At 41.6% G+C, this 22,134-nt stretch overlaps 1 protein-coding gene across 2 annotated transcripts in view; it reads left to right on the forward strand.

The window, feature by feature from the left end:
- The window catches only part of FBLN1 (fibulin 1), a 57,437-nt gene extending 36,803 nt beyond the window's left edge, over window positions 1-20,634 (forward strand). Inside the window, exons 13-17 of one of the 2 annotated variants that reach the window (XM_026702451.2) lie at window positions 327-458; window positions 2,203-2,326; window positions 10,962-11,104; window positions 11,806-11,937; window positions 19,202-20,634. In XM_026702451.2, coding sequence (XP_026558236.1) covers window positions 327-458; window positions 2,203-2,326; window positions 10,962-11,104; window positions 11,806-11,937; window positions 19,202-19,341 — 671 coding nt within the window. In that variant the 3' untranslated portion in view covers window positions 19,342-20,634. Of the gene's footprint in view, window positions 1-326; window positions 459-2,202; window positions 2,327-5,552; window positions 6,011-10,961; window positions 11,105-11,805; window positions 11,938-19,201 lie in introns of those variants that run through there. The other variant, XM_026702471.2, reaches the window with a different exon arrangement.
- The last annotated feature ends 1,500 nt before the right edge of the window (window positions 20,635-22,134 follow it).

A 22,134-nucleotide genomic window follows, 5' to 3' on the forward strand; every position in this document is an offset into this window, starting at 1 on the left:
AAAGAAATACATACAAATGCTATGACTAACCAACCCTTAAGTGTTATGTTGTTAAACCCAGCACAGGAGCACAGGAATTGGGCGAAATAAGAGTATTCAGAAATTTTCAGGATTTCATCCAATGTGGGTTTTGTATTCCTGGTCTACTTTCTTTTTAACCTGGTTTTCAGGTGAATAAAATTTTGGGAACTGTGATTCAAAATGATTGGAGGATGCCAGATTGGGGGAAAGGGCCATTTCTGGAAGTCAAGACCTCTATTACTGGGTGGCTTAAGACCCACCACTGGGATCTACCATTAAGACTTCTTTCTATTTCTGATTTTCAGATATTGATGAGTGTGCGTTACCAACGGGGGGCCACATCTGTGCTTATCGGTGCATCAACGTGGCAGGCAGTTTTCAGTGCACCTGCCCCGCTTCGGGTTACAAGTTGGCCCCCAACGCACGGAACTGTCAGGGTGAGTCTTAGAAACTCAAGCTGCAAAAGAAAGCAATTTTAATTAAAAAAAAACACAAAGAAAAACCAAAGAAACACCACTTGCTTTTGGGTTGGTTGCCAAATCCCAGGGATTGTCACACATCACCTTTGTTCCATCTGTAGAAAGGAATTTGTGCCACAGCACCCTCTGCTGAGGAAAGAAAAAAAAACATTTAAAAATGCTGATTGGGTAGATTTCCTGCCCTCCAAATAATAGCATAAAACTAAAAAAACAAAAAATGAGAAAATAAGCCCCCAATAAAGTGCCATGGGGAGAGAAAATAAGAAAGGAAATAATAAGAAAAACTGAACAAGACACATTAGAAAGTGAATTTTCCAGGAGGCAACTGGACTTTCTTGCTTTTTCTTTCTTTAAAGGTGTTTCGCTTCTCATCCAAGAAGCTTCTTCAGCTCTGACAGGACAGTGGGGAGCTGAAGAAGCTTCATGAATGAGAAGCGAAACACCTTTAAAGAAAGAAAAAACCAGAAACTCCAGTTTCCTCCTGAAAAAGCACCTTTGGCACAACTATGAACTGGACGACTGAGAATCTTGACAGACTAGAAAGTGGAACCCAGAAGTTTGTCTGCTGACTTTCAGAGTCTGGTCCTCCAGACTAGCATGTAAAACTTGGAGTCATTTTCCACAGCATTTTGCGCTTGATGTTCCTGTTGATGTTCTTCAGGAAAATAATGAAACAGCCACAAGAACAACCCAACTTAGAGAACAGCAGCAGCCCAACCCTGAACTGCATATATATTTTCATTCCTGCAAGCTTGTTATTTATTCGTGTCTTACTACAAAAAAAAAATGGAAATCACAATATTATAATAACAGAGTAGAATTAAAAACCTTGTATTTCTTGGTTAGCAAGCGGCGACTGTTTGCAATTATGACCATGATTAAAAAAAACAAACTTACAACCAATCCTCACATTTACAATATTTGCCAATTTGTAAAGCAAAGGAAAGCTTAAAGTGAGATCATAAGCACGATTGTGGTTTCACTTAGCAGCCATTTTGCTTAATGGTCGCTAAGTGAGGATTAACTGTACCAAGCAAGAAACAGATATGAAAAAGCAGCTCAAATAGTTCTGTTCAACTGAAGTAAGATAGACCTGCTGAGCTGTTTGGATTAAAATTAATTTCCTTTAAATTGATTGTGCTGGTTAGACAGTATATAGTTAGTTTAGGAATGAGAGCTGCTCCCTTAAGGGAATGCTTCATGGGAAATGTAGTTAATGCCTGTTGTTGTGTTGAGATTCATCTAATGTCCAATCTTTGCCTTAATAGTTGCCTCAGTAGTGTGAAAAGACAGTTATCTTCATCCCGTAGCGTTGTAGCAAAGGAAAACTCCATCATGATGCTGGGGTCCAGTTAAGAATGCCCAAAAACTCCCTCAGCCCAAACAGAGATCAATCCAGTGACCAATCAGGATTACAGATGTGACCACCTGATATGAACGATATCTCCCAAGAGACATTAACTACATTTCCGATGAAACATCCCCTTAAGGGGACAGCTCCCAGGGTTTGAAATTGGTCCCTCAGCCCTCAGCCAATGGGGATGGAGGAGTTTTTATGCAGAAGAGCCTTCAAGCCTGTGAACATGAATGTAAATGGATCGCCCAATCACAGTTGGCTGCTGTAACATCAACAGTTTCTTGCTAGAGCCCTCCAGCTAACTTCTCTTTCCTGGTCTTTCTGTCTCGTTCTCCCTTTTTATAGATATTGATGAATGTCTTACTGAAACTCATACCTGTTCACACAACCAGACCTGCTTTAATATTCAGGGAGGATTTCGCTGCCTTTCTCTGGAGTGTCCAGAGAATTATCGCAAATCTGGAGACACGTAAGTGCCCCTCTGAATTCCCTTCAGTAGGTTGAGGATGGTGGCATCACCAAAGTTGACCAAGAAACCGCCTGCCCAAGTGACCTTCTTTGGTCTTAACCTGTTTGCTCAGCACTGGAACAGAAGGGCGAAAATTAAGACCGGATGATGAAATTTAGACTGTGATGGTCACCCTGGACCATAGAACAGAAGGATGATAGGAACTACGGTGAAGCATTTCATAACTTTGGCAGCTTTAAGATGTGTGAACTTCAACTCCCAGAATTCTCCAGCTAGCTAGGAATTCTGTCATGGGGTTGGTTCAGCAGGCTTATCCTTAAGGATTCCCACCCCCACTGTTAGCATCCTGCTTGCAAACAGGTAGTTAAGAGCTACATTTGGAATTATGTCTATTTGGGAATTTGGAACAAGGAAAGAAGAGGCTGTTGAGGGATTGATATAGATATCAAAAAGATAAAGTCTTCCCTAAGTCGAATTTGTCTATGGAGATGTCTTTGGCACCACGATGACCTTCTTCAGAGGATACATTTTTGATTTCCTACTATCCCCAAGTGCAGAGGTCTCCGAACTTGACAACCTTAAGATTTGTGGACTTCAACTCCCAGAATTCACAAGTTTTAAAGTTGCCAAGTTTGGGGACCCCTGCCCTACTGTCTTGGGGTTTCCGATGGTCTCCCATTCAACTCTGAACCAAATTAGACTAACTTTTCTAAAGTCAGACTATGCTGGTCCAGATTTGTATGTGTGTTTCTTTGAGTTGGAATTGCATGGACTGTCATTAATGATAAACAGTGATTTAATAGCCAGTCATGAACACCCCAATCTATTTCTAAAAAGCACAAAACAGCCACCCTATAAATACCAAACACAGAACAGCCCAGAGCTCAGAGAGAAGTTCCCCGAGGATGAGCTCCAGCACAAGTCCAAAAGTTCTGGTCCCAGTGACTGATCCAGACTGGATCTTGTAACATTATCCTAGGACACGCATGTTCACCTTCATTTGTTGCTCAGTCTTCCTCACTTTTTATTGCAGAAGCTGCAGTTTTGCTGTGGGGTGAATTGGAAGTCCTTAATGCATGGGTGAAAATATTGGGGGGTTTATTTAGTATATAAAAAAAGAAGGGAAAAGCACTTCCCCCACTTTTTGCGCTGCCTTCAGCATTGTCAAATTATAAAGGGAATATTTTGTGAAAAAAATGTCCTTTGATTTGGCATAGAGGCCAACCTCACTTATTTGATTATTATTCAAAAGTAGTAATAATTCTCCCGGCAGGCTTATCACAGATATATATGTGCCTCTTTTATATCCACTGGAAGCAATGCCTATCAGTTAAACATCTTTTATTTTATAAATTATAAATAACAAAGGCAGCTTGCAAGTTAAAAACAGCTAGTGTTAGTAATATAATGATGTTCTAATAAGGCAAAATACATCCTTTAAAATAATATCTCCTTACCCGTAGAAGAACGATAAATGATATCTTTATATGTGTTGCTAGTGGCTTTTCATCCTGGAATTTATTTGATTCAGAAATGAGTATGAGACTTGTGTGAAACACAAAGGTGTTTAAACCCCCAGATGTTTTTGGTCTCGTTTATATCTCAACTCCTCACTACAATGTTTCACTGTTTCAACACCCAGTTTATGAAACATTCCACAAATGAGCTCCAGAACAAGATAAAATATTCGGTCAAATCCTAGAGGTATAAAGGTTCTCCTTCAGTTTTTATTTTGTGTACCTATGAATGCAAAAATCTCCCTTTTTTAACTGGATTTTTTTTTTACATTTTGTATTGCTTTGGTCTTAACAAAATCTTAATAACAGAATAAATATTTGTACCTTCTGAGGCTCAACAGAAAACCAACAATACTGATTCTTGGGGAGGAGGGGGATTGCTACTTTCAGCTAAAATAATCAGACTTTCTACCCACTGGTACTTATTTTTTGAGCTTGGTGGTTGGGTAATATCACTGCTGAGCCCTGAAAGGAGCTACATAAAGGTGCTTTTGGAAACATGCTCCAGCTTTTGTTCATTCAAACAGTTGGACTTCCTCTGTGGTTGTATGGCATGGAGAACCCATCAGGTTGGACAGCTTCCACAAGTGCTAAAGGCAGCTAACAGCATTTAGTAACAAAAAAAAAAAACAGTGAAAAACCTGAAAAGCACAGATTAGATTCTCTTCATCAAATAGAAGAAAGTAAAAACTGGAACATAGGCTTGGAACAACATACCCCAGGACAGGGGTAAACTCAATTTCATTGAGGGCAGCATTGGCATTGTGTTTGACCTTGGGGAGCTGTGTGTGTGTGCCTGGGATGGGTGGACGTACCCAGCTCGCTGTCACTCATTGAGGCTCTGTTCTCGGCCGCGATGGCCTCCTGCAGGCCTCTGCCAGCAAAAATGAAACCCTCCCTAAATGCGGTCCACCCGAGCTCCATTTTCTCTGGCAGAGGCACCATGGACCGATCCTTTGCTGTTTCCAAGGCAACCCCGTGGGCCAGGTCTAAGTACCCCATGGGCCAGATCTGGGCCCCAGGCCTTGAGTGACACCAATGCCTCAGGAGATCCTGCAGAGAGTAGTTTCGCAACCTCAAAAACTTTGAGAACTGTGTGGACTTCAACTCGGAGAATTCCCCAGCCAGTTAAGTTGAAGACCACACAGCTTAAAGTTCTTGAGCATGAGAGACACTGTTCTGAAGGATAAAAGTCTACATTCCGGGTGGTCTCTTATTCATTTACTAGCCACAATGAAACCGGCTAAGCTTGAAGCTGGCCCTAAACCCTAAGCATCCCTCAAAGTGAGCTCAGTTCTGGATGTTGTTATGGACACATTGATGGAGTTTTCTTGGCCGCAAGAGGGAAGCTGTTTGCCCTAATTTTCTGCAACTTGCCAGCCGAGTTTTCTACTCTGGGAGCCTCCCAGCCCAGCACTACCCCTGATTAGCTTCCCAGGCCGGATGAACTGAGCATGCTCGAGGATTTTCAAGACTAGTCAGATGCTTGGGGACATTGCCTGCATGGTTTATTGGGCTGTTCTTAAACCACAGTTTGAAGCTACCCCCTTCTGCATGAAATGCATGGGTTAGGACCTTTGCCTGCTCCGCTCCAGGCCTCGGGGATGTGGGCGTCCAGCTCCCCTTGGCCCTGCGGCTTTTCTCCTTCTATCTGAACGGTTGCTAACCCCTTCCCGTTCTTCTCCCCCCCCCATCCCCTTGTCTTGCAGCCGTTGCGAGCGCCTGCCCTGCCCTGCCCTGACGGAATGCCAGCAGCTGCCCTTGAGAATCACTTCCTACCACCTCTCTTTCCCCACCAACCTCCAGGCCCCCCTTGACATTTTCCGCATGGGCCCGTCCAATGTCGTTTCCGGGGATCACCTTCACTTCGCCATCCTGAGTGGGAACGAGGGCGGCTTTTTCACCGTGAGGAAGGTGGACGGCTACAGGGGCGTCGTGACTTTGCAGCGGCCCATTCCAGAGCCCCGAGACCTCCTCCTGAGGATTCAGATGCAGGTCTCTCGCCATGGAAGGGTCAGCACCTCCCTAGCCGAGCTGTGGATCTTTGTCACCGCACAACTTTGACCCCTTGCATGCTGACTTTACCTGGGCCTCCGCGGTTGCTATTTGGTTTTTTTTTTTGTTGTTGTTTTTAGCATCTTTTAATAAAATTTGGATTGGCACAGCGGTCCTGCATGCTGTGTTTGCCTTTTGTTTCATTCAGACTGATCACTGTTTTCCTTCAATGCTTTTTAATGTGGCAGGTTACTTGCCCTTTCTCCACTTAGGGAAGTTTTGCATGTAAATCCATCAACGTTCGCTTTCAAACCGCAGTATCTCCTGGTCAAAAAATAAATAAAAATCAAGATGGCAGCCTCAACATAAGAGGAGTTTATCTTATGCATTTTGGTCCCTTTTATGATTATTATGATTGGGGACTGGAGACTAAAAGATATGAAGAACGATTGCAGGAACAGGGCATGGTTAGTCTAGGGAAGAGAAGGACAAGGGGAGACAGGATAGCGGTCTTCCAATATTTGAGGGGCTGCCACAGAGAGGAGGAGGGGGTCAAGCTATTTTCTAAAGCACCTGAAGGCCAGACAAGGAAGAATGGATGGAAACTGAACAAGGAAAGATTCAACCTGAATATACATAAGGAGAAATTTTCTGATAATGAACAAATGGAACAGTTTGTCTTCAAACTGTGAAGTGGTGGGAGCTTCATCGCTGGAAGCTTTCAAGAAGAGACTGGATTGGTGTTGGGTTCCCTGCTTGGGCGGTGAGTTGGACTAGGTGACCTACAAGGTCCCTTCCAACTCTGTTAATCTGTATCTGCTGCTGATCCAACGGTGCTTTTTCAAGAGGCAAACTAGTTATTGTTTTTCTTTTCTTTGAAGACGTTTCACTTCTTATCCAAGAACCTTCCTCAGAGCTGAAGAAGCTTCTTGGATGAGAAGCAAAAACCTCTTAAAAAAAAAACAAACAGAAAGTCCAGTTGAAAAAGCACCTTTGACTAAACACCATGATTTTTAAGGTGATGATTGGAATTCCATAATTTGATCTTAGCTAACTTGAATATCTCATTGTCCAGAAGTTTGTGGAGGGGTAGGAGCTCTTCTTAGCTCTCTTTCAAATCCAACACTATGTACTTCACGTTCTCTTTTCCCTATGCAATGCAGTCTTTTTCTCCTGGGAATCCAGATTACATTCCACCACACTATCGCCACTTGCAAGAGACTGGTTGTTATAGACGATTTCAATTAAAAAATGACTTTAATTTTCCCGCGGAATTGTTTGCCTACTCGGATCTACTTTGTGGGGCTGACAATAGTCAAGAAAATGATGGAAAAGTGGGCATCAGTTTCATAAACACTTGATTAACTTTAAAACAAGCAATCAAAACAATCTGCACCTCCTCTCAGAGATCTCAATAGTCTGACTGTTCTTCCTACCATTGGGGCAACTGGGTCCGAAGCAACATTTTGGGCTCACCCGTTTCTCTTCTCCAAGGGGAAAGATATGGAGAGGGCAACACAAGAGAAAGCTGTACAACCCAAGCTGAAGCTTGTTTCTTCAGAAGTAAGAACCGCTGTGCTTGCAGAACTTAATTCCAAGGGGCTGCGTGAAAGGGAATGGCACTGCAGACTTAGGGGAGGTCAAATTGCAAAAGGCCAGAGAATCAATACAGGAAGTCCTCAACTTACGGCCCACAATTGAGCCCAAAATACCTGTTGTTAAGCGAGACCTTTGCTAAGTGAGTTTTGCCCCATTTTGCAACCTTTCTTGCTACAGTTGTTAAGTGAATCACTGCAGCTGATAAGTTAGAACCACGGTTGTTAAGGGGAATCTGGCTTCTCCATTGATTTTGCTTGTCAGAAGGTTGCAAAAGGGGATCCCATGATCCCAGGACGCAGCAACAGTCATAAATATGAACCAGTTGCCAAGCATCTGAGTTTTGATCACATGATCATCGGGATGCTACAAAGGTAAGTGTGAAAAATGGTTTTAAGAAGAGGTGGGATTCAGCTGGTATGAACCGGTCTGCCCAGTTTGCTGAACCGGCTAATCCTGGCCCTGACCGTTTTTCAGCCACTCTCTGGGCTTTTTTCGGGCTGTTTTAGGGGTGTTTGGGGGCATTTTTCCAGAGAAAAATGCCCCAGAAAACAGTCTGAAAATGGCCCATAAACCAGCCAAAAATGCCCCCAAAATAGCCCCAAAATGGCCTGAAAATAGCTGGAAAAGGCCCCCAAAACTGCCAGAAACAACCCCCAAAATGGCCCAGAAAACGGCCAAAAAAACAGGCTGAAAAATGGAAGGGAGGAAGGAAGGAAAGAGATGGGAAAGAGGAGAAGGAAGGAGGGAACAGTGGTGGGATTCAATATTTTTTATTACCAGTTCTGTGGGCGTGGCTTGGGGGGCGTGGCAGGGGAAAAATACTGCAAAATCTGCAGTCAGTGATGGTATTTGCGGGTTCTCTGAACTACTCAAAATTTCCACTACCGGTTCTCCAGAACTGGTCAGAACCTGCTGAATACCACCTCTGGGAGGCAAGGAGAGAAGTAAGTACAGTAAGTAAGTAACTAAGGGGTTAATCCAGCTTTAGCTTAGTCTTTTTCAGATTGCCTGCACAAAAGTATTCTCAATCCTTCCCCTTCTTATATTTTTTATTTATTATTTTTGGGGTGCAAATGGGCTTTAATTGTAAATTACTTCTGAGGAGTCAATGGGATGTATTGCCTCTGCCACCTCAGGTGTGAAATGTTGGCTGTTATGACACAATATATTGAATTTTAATAAGCCCAGCCTCCAATGTCTTACTTTCCTTGGTGATGGGAGCAAGGAAATCACCATCCTTTCACTGGGAGGGGGGGATTTGCACCAGGAGACTGAGGGTTGGTTAACCCTATCCTGGTTAGTTAACAATTTCATAAGAAATTGTTGTTACAAAATTCTTATTCTGTGCATTATAAACCATACTCTCTACAACGTTCAAATGGATCATTAAAATCAGGAGGCTTCATCGAAGGGCTAAAGGAGAGGTGCTCTTTTATCAATTTTGGACTTATCTTCCTCCAAACCTGAAACATAATTTTAATAAAAAGGTAAACCTCAACTTGCAACCATTCAGTTAGTGACCAAAGTTACCAATGCACTGAGAAAAAAAAGTGACTTATAACAATCCTTGCATTTATAACTGTCACAGCCTCCCAACAATTATATGACCAAAATTAGGCAATCAGGGTGCATTGATGATCATTGTGGTTAGCCAACATCAGGTGCAGATGGCTGAGGAGAGTGAGGACTCAGATGAGGGGCCAGGACCATTAGGAAGCGGAATGCTGCCTTCAGAGATTGTGGGGGCTGGCAGCAGCGATGAGGAGGTTCCCGAGAAGCCTATGCCAAGTACATGTGTGTGCAGGATTGCTCACAGGAAAGAGCAGTTACAATAGCACGGGCGAATTGGGAGTAAGGCTCCCTCAAGAAGATAAAAGCCAGCTATGAAACAAACCTTTGCAGAAGGCAAAGATGTTTTGAAACTCAGCCTCATGGACATTACAGTTGGTATTTGAAGACTCTTGTGTTGTAAACTATTTCTTATCTGTTGGTCTTGGCAGTCTTGCAAAAACTTGGCAAGGCTTTTTCTTGTTGGAGCTAATTAGTTGGAAGCAGCTTTTTATCTGTGAAGAAACAAATTCATAGACGAAACAGTAAAATGTTGGGCTGCTGCCTTTGTCTTGGGTTTGCTCTCTTGGAAACAGGTTTGGGTCAGAACAATGATAAGTTTCAGGTTCCTGAGGTCACGTGCTTAGTCAGCTTCTAAGAAGCAAAGCCAATGGAGAAAACCAGGTTCACTTAATAACCACATGATTCACATAACAAGTGAGGTGTTTCCCTTAACAACCATGATACAAAACATTGCAAAATCAGACACAACTCGCTTAAGTTGAGGATTACTTGTATTTTCTTTACACTGCATGCTTTTATATGATTCTTTTGGAAAAACAAATATATGTTTCCGTCTAATTCCTGTACGTCTTCTCTCTGAATCCATATATCAGATGTGTCTTATAGTTTGAGTGGGTCATGTTTCCCAAATGAGATGATATAGTTTAAAAGAGGGATCCTTTATATTCCCTGACATATAACCTGTAAAAAAAATTCCTGTTGACCCTTGATTTTTTTTTTTTAGCATTAAAACTAAAAAAATCTTTTTTTCTTTGAAATTTCAATTGGTAAAAAACTTGGAATATGAAATTTAATTTTGAAACTGCTGTTAGTTTAACAACCACAATTTGAACTAGTGTATTCAAATATTTCTTGTGCCATTTTTTCATATCTTTTTTCCAGACAGTTTAGTTTCCAAGAATAATTATAGCAACATCAAGCTGCCAAATGTTGTAATATTTTTATGCCACTAGTATATTTAATTTATTAGCTATTTTTTTCTGTGATCTGTACAGAAATGGATATGCAAAAAAACTTTAGCTGACTAAAGTTTAACTTCTAAAAATCACTACTAAAACTGATTCCTCTGCAATTATGTTTTGCAGAAATATCCAGGATTTGATAGTTGGGATCATGTCATCAACAAACAAGTTTAACAAATAAATAGCAATTTTCTCCTATTTTTCTTCCTTTAATGTCCTTGTTACCCATGGCTTAATGACAGAATTACTAAAGGAAGGTTCGTTATTTTACAGCTATCATAGGGCAGGTTTGTTCTAGACTTTGCTGTAACTAAAAACTTTAAATGCATCTCCAAAATGTTTATGGATTTGCTGCCCTTGTTGGAAACAGTTTGTAGCAGGATGTACCCTAGACTCTTTTCAGACTGCATTCATTTCATGAATGAATTTCCCAAATAGCTAGATCAGAGTCTAAGGCCTGAACACATTTCCATAAGTTGATAACACAGTGAGATCAAAATCTTAATTTCACTGCTGAGCAACAATCTTCGATTTTTGCCATACAGATGATTTGCAGGACTGTCCAGAAGATGTGCTCAATAGATGGTTTGCAACCCACATAAAAACCAGATAGAGTTTTGATCACATCACAACAACCATTAACTCTACTCCATGGATACACTGGGACATTTGTTTCTGGTCTTAATTTGTATGTCTTTCCTTTTCCATTAGAATCAGACATGAGAAAACAGATACCATTCGCTGCATTAAATCCTGTCGACCAAGTGATGCCAACTGTATCTTAGACCCTGTTCACACAATTTCCCACACCGTCATCTCTCTGCCCACTTTCCGAGAATTTTCAAGACCAGAAGGTAATGCGTTTCCTTGCTTTATAAAATTATCCAGAGGAACATCACCTATTATGGGGTGATAATGTTGGAAATGATGATGGTTTTAGGTATCTTGGATTCCTTCCTACCCAATAAGACTGTTGAGCACACTGGTTAGGATTGGAAGTCTTTATAGTCCAAGATCTCTAGAAAGCACAAGATGGAGGAAAGTCCTATGTTATTACAAGGAACCTCTATCCTATCAGTGACCCAAAAAAGTAATTCCTAAAATATTCCTTCCTTTTAGCTTACCTGGGCATGGCTACTGATTAGGTTCCAGACTGAGATTCTGAAATCTTAGGTTCCTTGTGGGATCAAGTTACAAATATTCTAGTCAGGGAGAAAATTTATTTTATTTATTTAATTAATTTATATTGCCGCCTATTTGCCCATGGCAAATAGAGGTAGCTTACACAATGTAAAACCTTATTTAAAATAAAAATAAAAAACAATACAAACAAAAAGAATCAAATAAATTAATAAAGTACAGTAAAACACAATCTGGGGGAAAAATGCTTTTCCTTTTCCCCAAACAAGTAGTGCCAATGTCCTATCCTATTGTTATTTTCTTTAACTAAATTGCTCCAATTGCCAACTGGTTAAATAGATAACACCAGTCTTTGGGGCAGTTATTTCCCACTGCTGCTGTCTCCAGGTGACCCTCATATTCTCTCTCTCCTCAGAGATCATTTTCCTTCGCGCCATCACACCAGCATATGCGACCAATGAGGCTGACATCATATTTGATATAACTGAAGGAAATTTACGGGATTCCTTTGACATTATCAAGCGCTATGCAGATGGCATGACTGTGGGTAAGGCATTCCTCTTTTGGGTTGTAGCTTTTACCATTGAACCCAATGGTTTTGATATGATATTCCAGCATCCACCTATCCACCCACCCATTCATTCATTCATTCATCCACCCACCCACCTACCCATCCATTCATCTACCCATCCTTCCATCCATCCATTCATCTATCCATCCTTCCACCCACCCACCCACCCATCCATCCATTCACCCACCTACCCACCCATCCATTCATCTATCCATCCTTCCATCCATCCATCCATCCATCCATTCATCTACCCATCCTTCCATCCATCCATTCATCCACCCATCCATCCATCCATCCATCCATCCATCCATCCATCCATCCATCCATCCATCCATCCATCCATCCATCCATCCATCCATCCATCCATCCATCCATCCATCCATCCATCCATCCATCCATTCATCTACCCATCCATCCATCCATCCATCCATCCATCCATCCATCCATCCATCCATCCATCCATCCATCCATCCATCCATCCATCCATCCATTCATCTATCCATCCATCCATCCATCCATTCATCTATCCATTCATCCATCCATCCATCTATCCATCCTTCCACCCACCCACCCATCCATCCATCCATTCATCTACCCATCCTTCCATCCATCCATCCATCCATCTACCCATCCATTCATCTACCCATCTATCCATTTTCATCCTTTACCCCAGAAAGGTCCCCAGTTCATTCTTGTGGCTTGTAGAAGGAAGGGTGGTAATAGTGAACAATGTGCGAAGTGCACAAGGCTTTGCTTTTCTCTTTCACCAGTGGGTGAGATGTTTCAGAGGAAAGCTAGAGTTTCCTCAGAACATGTTTTGAAACTGCTAGCATATGTCGCACTAGAATCCATGGCTCAAAAGATTGTGTTTCACTTCCGAACACCTGAAAAGAGCATACAGGCTGAGGGTCTATGGAGGTTCTCAGTCATCTAGATCATGCTTGCCCCAAAGGTGCTATTTTTTTTTCCTTCAAAAGGCAACTGAACTATGTTTTTATCCAGTTGTCAGTTTTGTTTTGAAAACAAAAAAGCACCTTTCGGACATATAAGCTGAGGGTAGAGCTCTAAAAAAAATAGGCAAAAGAGAGAGAAGAAGGGGGAAAAAACAGAATTTGGTTTCTTGAATAGAACTGAGCTGGAAGGGACCTTGGAGCATTCTGACTTAAGAAATAAAAAAGAATAATTAGAGATTTCCTCCCATCATTGGATTGGAGAGTAGGACCAGCAATGTGCAGAATCTAGGTGTCCTTGTGTAGTTTGAAGTTCCTTATAGAATTAAAACAAAAATAAAACATGCTGAGTGATGGGCACTAAGGAGTGTTTCCCAACCTTAGCAATTCCAGGAGGTACTGACTTCAACTCCCAGAATTCCCTAACCAGCATGGCTTCTGGGACTTGAAGTCATTACATCTTACAAGAGTTGCTAAAGTTGAGAAATTTTGGACAAGGGAAACAAACCATCCTTATCCATGCGTAATTTTAGAACCCGTCTTACAGCTTGGCCTGAAGATGGCACTGTGGTCATGCTCATTCCAATTTATTTCAAAAATTCCTCCCGCAGAAGTGGTTACTTGGTGCCAAAGGGGAAACATGTCCATGCAGGCTTCTAAGCTTTGGGGTTTTAAAGAAGAGCTGTTGGGAAATTAAAGGTCTGCATGATGATTTTCTGCAAAGAGTGGTTTTGCTAACCTAGAAATGATGAAATCAGGAATGACAATCAATATATACATAGGCAACCCAGAGGTTGGTCATTATAAACTCAGGCAGGGAGAAAGACTGCATATTTTAGGGGGCTATGTATAAGAGCACATGTTTTTATGTAAATTGTGTGTTGCCATCTTCCTGTGGCACTCTAACTATCTTCTTGCCCCTCTCCACATTTCCAAGATGTCATGTCAATGACAGACTGACATCCCCCCCACCCTTCTTTATAGCCTGTAGAGTTAGCAGAAGAACAGAATAACAGAGTTGGAAGGCACCTTGTAGGTAATCTAGTCTAACCCCCTGCCCAAGCAGGAGACCCTACACCATTTCTGACAGATGTCAGTCCAGCGTTTTCTTGAAAGCTTCCAGTGGTGAAGCTCCCACAACTTCTGAAGGCAACTTCTGTTCCATTGGTTGATTGCTATCACTGTCAGACAGTGTTTCTCAACCCTGAGAACTTTACACTAGATGGACTTCACCTCCTAAAAATCCCCAGCCAACATGCTTTAAGATGCATGGACTTCAACAACCAGGATTCCCTAGCTAGCATGCTGGGAACTGAAATCCATCTGTCTTAAATTTGCTAAAGTTTTGAGAAACACCGGTTGGTACAATATAGGTGATAAAAGAAGGTGAACATAGCATACTATTGATGTGACTTTAGAACTTTACTTCCAAATTCAAACTTGTGAAAAATCAAGTCACTTTTTATCACATGTGACTCCCTTTGCTTGCAGATAACACTGGAGTATGGCTCTTGATTGATAAGTTATAATACACAGACATACATAACACACACACGCACACCATTTCTGTAAAATTTGGGAGTGGTGCAGTGACTTAGAGATGGAGCTCTCATAATCAGGAGTATGAGTTTGATCCTAGGTAGTGGCAGATATTTCTGTCTCTGGACACAATGTGCAAATATCTGCTGAAAAAAAAACTCCACATTGGTGACAGCAAGGGCATCCGGCCAGTAAACACTCAGCTCCATTCAGTGGCCCCGACTCCACCCCAATTCAAGGGATTACCGGAGTCAGTAAAAGACTTGAAACAACTGGGCAGCTTAACCGGGAAACAATTGTATGCTTCAAAAGACAGAAAGCATCAATCCAGCAAAAATTAAAAAAGCATATTTTTTTTAATAAAAAGCACTGGCATTTAATAGAATACTCCATTTAATAGGTGAAACTACTAAAATATATTTCCACACAGGTGGGGATGCCTGTGGGGGCGGGGTGGGTGGGTCCAAAAGCCCACCTGCAGCAGTGCATGTACAATTGGAGCCCAATCCCTTTGCTGTGCCTGGACGCCCAAGTGAATCTGCCAAGCAGAAAAAAAGACATAGAACCAGGTCAGCAGACCTCAGTCCAGCTCCGGACACCTGCCCAGCATGTCCACTGGGTGTGGACAAAAAAAAAAAAAAAGAAGAAGAATCAAGATGGTAGCCAGCATGAGACAATTATGTGCAAGACACGTGAAAACCCAGCTGAGGTTTGTTGACATCGTCACGGCTACCATCTTGCTATTCCTTTTTTAGTCATCCCCCGTGAACATCCCTGCGTGCACATATAGGAAGGCACATGGCATGTGTGAGCTGTATTAAATGGAGTCCGGAGCCCCCACGTGATTCAGAATCGGAATTAGGAACCGAAAGTCAGCTATAAAAGAGAGAAGTAAGCAGTATAAAAGAAAGCTTCTGTGTGAAAGCAGGTGTTTCAAACCCTTTTCTGATCGCTCTTTGGAGAGAGAGAGAGAGAGAGAGAGTGTGTGTGTGTGTTTATACACAAAGACTATCTTCTTATCCAACGGCCTCCTTGCAGCTTGAAGGCTCACTTCAGAGATTAGAGGAAGCCTTTCCTTGCTTCCCAAAAACTCCAGCAGCTGAAGCCAGGGGCCACCCACTTGCAGTGGGCCCCGTTAAAGATGTTTGAAGAGTCAACATTATTGCCTTGTAAGTTTTCACCACCAGGAGGCGGTAGGTGACCGGAACTGGCTTATCTAACAGGGCCTTCTCTTCCAGGTGTGAATTTAGAAATGCAGGTCAACCACAGGCCACCTTCTGAAATTGCCAGAAAGCAATGGGAAGTTTTGGGGCCTGTGTTGAGGGATCTAGAGGCTGCAAAAGCAGGCCGGGGGTGGGGGGAGGGTGAAGCTGTGGACCAAGACAAAGGCTGGGTGGGTTTCTCGGCACCCAGAAATTACGATAAGGGGATATGGGTGGACCAAGAGTTGAGCTGACTGCAGCCCACCTTGTATATTAGTTTGGTGTAGCAAACTAAGTGAGCCAAAGAGGACGATTTTTAGGGTAAACAGAAGTAAAACCTCCACTTGTTCTCTTTAAATCCTTTTACAGATTTTCAACTAGAATCTCTCTCTCTCTCTCTCTCTCTCTCTCGTTACCAGCTGTCAGGGAAGAATTCATTTCCTGCCTGTACAAAAAGGTTTTATTAAAGCTTGCAGTATTAGAAGGCTTTTCCCCCGCTTAGCTCTGCCTAATTCTCTAATGCCACCTGTATTCAGGCAAGGCCACTAATTCCTGCAAAGTAAAACTTTGATACAGTTGCCCTGAGTTAATAGAAAGCACAGTCTTGGCTTTTAAAAAATCTCCCTCCCAATTATATCTTGTCTGGCTTTGTCTTAGTTGTCCTGTTGAGGGTTTTTTTTTAATGCAGCACATATAAAAAGAAATAATAGGTGGCACTTCTATTACAACGACTTGGCTGCCATTTTGATTTTTTTGGCCATACCCAGAGACACACCTGTGTTTAAAGGATCTGCAGGTAGGCCTTGATTTAGGACAGCAATGCCTTCTGTCCATTACAGTTGTAGGCAGGGGTGGGATTCTAACCAGTTCAGACCAGTTCAGGTAAACCGGATGTTAAATTTGCATCTGGTTCACCGAACCGGTATTTGAACCGACCAGCCAGCCCTGCCCACCCCTCCTCTCCTCTCCCAGGAGTTTTCACATGGCCCATTTTTGATGCAGGTAAGTGCAGGGTCTGCATGGAGGCTCTAGGAGGGGGGAAAACTGGCCTTCCGGAAGTCCAGAAACGGGCCTGTTTCCAGCTTCCAGAGGGCCTTCAGAGCCCGGAGGAGGCCATTTTTGCCTTCCCAGGCACCCAAAGGAAGCCTCCGGACCCTTGGGAAGGCAAAAAACGGCCCTCCTGGAAGTTCTGGTAGGCCACTCCCATCATGGCCACACCCACCCAGCAACTGGGCAGCGAACCGGTTGCTGGGATTTTTGAATCCCACTCCTGGTTGTAGGTCATAGCAGTCATAAAGCAGGCCACCTGTGTGATCCACCCAATTTGATAACCTTTTTTTTTTTTTTTGTGGGACTCAGAGGTTCTGATGGGGAAGAAGACGGAGAGGTTTAGCTAGAGAAAGGGGAACACAGAGATCAGAACTTTCTGGATATCTCTGCCCAACCACAGAGACCTGTTTATGGTGTGCTTGGACGCTGTCCTAATTAATTGGATTTGGAGTAACAACAATAATAGCAATAATCGTATTAATGTCATGAAAGAGGGGACAGCAGTTTTCCGAAACATGAGGGGTTGTCGGGGAAGCAGATTTTTTTTCTCCTTAAGACTTGAGGGTAAAACATGAAGCAATGGATAGAAGCTTTATGGGAGGAGATCCAAAGTTGAAATTAGGAGGACTTGCCTGACTGTGAGAGGTCTTAATTCATAGAACAGCCTGTTTCCTGAAGTTGTGGGGACTCAATCATTGGAGTTTTCAAGAAAGGACTGGATAGCCATTTATCTGGGATGTTAGGGGGATCCGTGCACTGGGCAGAGGGCTGGGGTTGAGATTCTCCAAGATCCCTTTCTATTCTTCCCTAATCTATTCTATGATTCTATAATGTCAGTCACAGGCACCTTCACCTTGTATTGTTTCCTTGTTTTTACAGTTGTAAGAGTCCTGTAAATATAGTCGCTTAGCAGAATGAATAAACTGGAGAGAAAGAGAAAGAGGGAGGGAGGGAGGAATCTTTATTATGAAATTAGTGGCTCTTTCTCTGCCTGCACTCTGCTGGCCTTTTCATTTCTGCACATTCTCAATGTGAATTAAGTGGTCCATCAAATATTTATTAGGAGAGAGAGAGAATTGTCAGGCTATGACCATCACAAATGTGACATCACAGAAATAAAATAGCATTAAGAAACCTGCAGCATAAACTGAGAAGTTGCTCGGATATTATGTTCTGACCAAGGCTTCCTGAGACCGTAATTAAGCACACGCTTAGTTAAAACAACTCTTATTTTATTTCAGCGCTAGGAATTATGTTCATTCCCAGCCTATAATGAGTCCCAAACAGTCCCTCGGGATAAGCACCCACCTTTCTCTCCTTTGAAGTGCTGCCAGGAACAAAAGTGCCAAATGAACTATAAAAAAACCAAACCAAAGTACAAAGTCTACACAGAGCTCCAAGGATTAATCTGAACAGAATGAACAACTTTGCTTCCTACAAAGGTTTCTTTACCGTTGCATGTCTTTTATACCTTATGAGAGGGGCAATCACCTCCAAAACTTCCTCCCAAGTCGCCCCTTTTTTCCCAGCTGCTCTCGCCTTCTGGCAGCTCTGTGCACACATACACTGAGAACAGGCTCCCCTTGTTCCTCTGCCTCGCTGCTGCCAGACTCCGAAGGCTCCGGAGTCAGCACACAACTCCCAGATGGTCCTGGCTCCATCTCTGCATCGGACACAGGACCCTCATCCGAGTCCTCCCCAGACTCCCGGACTGGTCCCCATTCTTCCCCACTGTCCGATTCCACTGCCGTCTGCACAGGCTGCTGGCGAACCACAGCATATTTGGCAAAGAAAGACTCCCTCAAGTCAAGTCAGTTCAATTGCCTTCACAACACACGAAGGGTCTTCTGTCCTGTTGCATTCTTGGAAGATGTTTTCCCACAAGTTTGCAACCCTTTGGATTTCCAAGTGGTCTCCTATTTAAGGAGTAATCTAGTCCAGCTTTGTTTAGCTTTTGAGATCATCCAAGGTTAACTATGTGATGCTAGTTAACTGGGGAATAAGATAAACTTTAGATTCCTGTTACTCATAAACCACAATCATTTTTATCCCAATTAAAATATCCAAGTATTGTTTCATATCTAAATATTTTTTACTGAATATTTCTGCTGAAACACTCTTGAACATACTATGATCTAAAAAAATCATATACAAATAAGGTGACATGCATACCCTCAAAATCCTATTTTCTGAGCCATTTTATACATATATGACCATTTTTACTGGGTACACCATCAGTCCAGGTGTAAATTTCCTGCTTCCTAGAGACGCAGAGAAGTGGTTTTCTCAATGACCTCATCTAGAAGTCTTAATGGATCCTGAAAGTGAAAAAGAGTTTGTAGCTTTCCATAAACCAAAAACCAGAGCAATGGAACAGCAGCTTCTCAGAATCATTGTTTAGGGATGATCTAGCAAAAGGAAGCAAAGCAATGCTCATCATGTCACCGCAATTAAAAATGTTAATTATTGCTGCTGTTGTTGCTGTTTCTCCACTCACAGGGGTCGTTCGACAAGTGAAGCCCATCATTGGACCTTTCTATGCCACCCTGAAGTTGGAGATGAACTACGTTGTCGGAGGGGTTGTCTCACACCGTAATGTTGTCAACGTGCACATCTTTGTTTCAGAATATTGGTTCTGATGATCTATTTAATGAAGAGAAGAGAGCGTCAAAGTGAAACTCCACCACATATTACCGTGGAATCTCTGGTCACGAATGCTTCTGACCATGACCAAATCGGGTTCCGACCAAAATATTCACATCATTTTTGAATCTGGTCATGAACAAATACTTGGGTGGCGATCAAACATGGCCGCGGCCAATTTCCCCTTCTGCACTGATTTCCCCTTCCATGCCATTTTTTTTGTAAGTGCATGCTCAGTTAGTCTTGGTTCTGGTCACGACCAAATCAGGTTGTGACTGAAGTTACAGAACAAATTACGGTCGTGACCCGAGGTTCTACTGTATCTGGGAGCTCTGTATTCATGGTTGTGGGGGGAAGATGTGGAGAAAAAGGACCATGTAGCCTTCTTTTCCAAGGATGTAATCTGGTTTCTAGCTTAACTGCAGGACAAATAGCAAACTATCTAAAATAGAAGTAGGATATCAATGCCTGTAAATTCACAGTAGTTAATATTATGTTGTATATACAGTATGGGGTTTTTTTTGCATCTGGTGGCTTTAACCTCTCAGTGAGTTTTAATCTCAGCTATTTTGTTAAGTGCTTGAGACTGGATTTTGCAGATCTGAGTCTTGCTGTCTTTGATGCTTCCACCTCCTCGATCGTTTTACTTGGCTATGATTTCTTTTTTAAATTGTAGAAATTTTTTAACAATCATCTTGTCATCTGGAGTCAAAACTAACTCCAGCTAATGGGGTTTCTTCTTACCGGCATTGGGCCCGCTAATTCCAATTACCAACAGTAGTAAGTCCAGGGGATTGTTTAGTAATATTTCAGATCCCCTAATTCCAATGACCAACAGTAGTAAGTCCAGGGGATTGTTTAGTAATAATTTCAGGCCCTTGTTTTACCTGGCTGTGTGTTTTGGTTTCTTTTAAATTTGAGAGTGTCATTAAAGGGACATTGGACAACAAGGGATGAGAATGGTAAAAAACTGAGCCTTTTAGTGCCCAGGATCTTCAGCATACAATACAAAAAGTATAGTCTCTTTCTAATGCTGCAGTCAGACTGAAGTATGTATCTCAATTCAAGAAGATTGTGGCTTGTTGGCGGTATTAACATTACCTGCCAGGAGGTTTGCTCCTCAAAGAGGACACAGAATCTTCAGCTCACATAAGGGACTCCTTTGGTTTTCTTTAAAAATTAATCTCCCTTGAAATTTTAGGTGTGGAACATGCTTTGTTTAAAGTACTGGAAGCCCACACGTATATATGACTTCCTTCTTTTCTGCAATAAAACAACTTATCTTACTATTTCTGCTGTCAGCTGATTAATGAATGCAGATTTGAGTATTAAGAGTAGAAATTTATTGCCGCACCTGTGTGAAGTATGGCAGCTGTATATGTGAGATGCCAAAGAAGTTTTAGCTTGATATTGAGACCCCAGATACATAAATACAATTTCTCGTAAATTAAAAAGGTAAGACGGCTCTTTTGGGGGCTTTAAACATCCATGGATGATCAACTTAATCAAATGATTCTTGTCAATATACAGAAGCAGAAAGCTTTCACAAATGGGAAATGAGTAATTTTAGAGGAATGGCTAAGTAGTGTGAATATGGGAAGTGCAGACATTTCTTAACCTGTCTGGGTCAATTTTGCTGTCAGGTTATGGCCTTAAGTCAAGAAACAGGTGGTAGGAGAATGGTTGATGTTCAAGAAAACATGAAAAAAATAATATAAACATGGAGTCCCTTTTATTTAAAAAATATTTTTATTTTTTTATTAATATAAATAGAAAGAGCAATATGTTCAAAATCCATATAAACTGTCTGGTTACAATTTTTTTGAGTAATATTCATCATAGCAATAACAATCGTGTTCTCTAATAATAATGTTATAATAACAGTGCTTTTTCCTCATAATATTGATACATATTAATTATTAGTACTAATCAAAATTAATTAAAATTAATAAGTTACAGTGATCAACCCTAATATTAAAATTAATTTTTCTCTTGTAGTTTTTAAGGTTCTAACTCCTGTTTCTCTCATTTAACCATTGATAAAACAGATCCCATACCTCAAAATATTCAGTGTTTTCTTTAATTTCAAATGTTAATTTATTCATTTCTGCACATAAAATTTTTGTTATTATATTCTGTGGGGATATCCTCGCCCAATAGTGTAAACACTATTCTGGCCAGATATGGAGTCCCTTTTAATTCACCCAGTTCCTAATGAAGCAGTAGGCTTCTTCAGGTTGACCACATATCTGTTTTCCAAACTTTTCCAGAAGTTTAAGTCTCTTGACTTACCTCTATCCCAATGATATATTATTTTTTGAAGGGTGAGGAAATGTCTCAGCTAAAAGTTCGTGCTCTTTCTCGCTAATAGTTCCTGAAGTTTCCTAGAAAAGGGGCTAGAACAACTCCATCACAAGGCTTCCAGTTCAAGGCCATAATTGTTGAAATGCCTATCAACACACAAGTTTTACACGTATTTAACTTTTTTTCATGATAATATGCCATTTTGATTGCAACGTTAAAAAAATAATCTGCAGCATTTTCTTTTAAAGTAGTTTTTGACCCTTCCTAACTAGAAGAAATAGGAGATATCTAGATAAGTATTTCTCAACTTTGACAACTTGAACATGTGTGGATTTCAGCTCTTTCAGAATTCTCCAGCCTACTGGCTAGGGAATTCTGGGAGTGAAATTGCTGCATTTTTAAGTAGACTGATCTAGAGGAGAGTCTTAGAGGCATTCAGGGGATCATTATTCTGTGGATTTTCACCAGTGAAATCGTGTTCCGGA

The sequence above is a fragment of the Pseudonaja textilis genome, chromosome 5 (assembly GCF_049901715.1).
Source record: "Pseudonaja textilis isolate UNSWEBS1 chromosome 5, rPseTex1.2, whole genome shotgun sequence".
Lineage (NCBI taxonomy): Eukaryota > Metazoa > Chordata > Lepidosauria > Squamata > Elapidae > Pseudonaja > Pseudonaja textilis.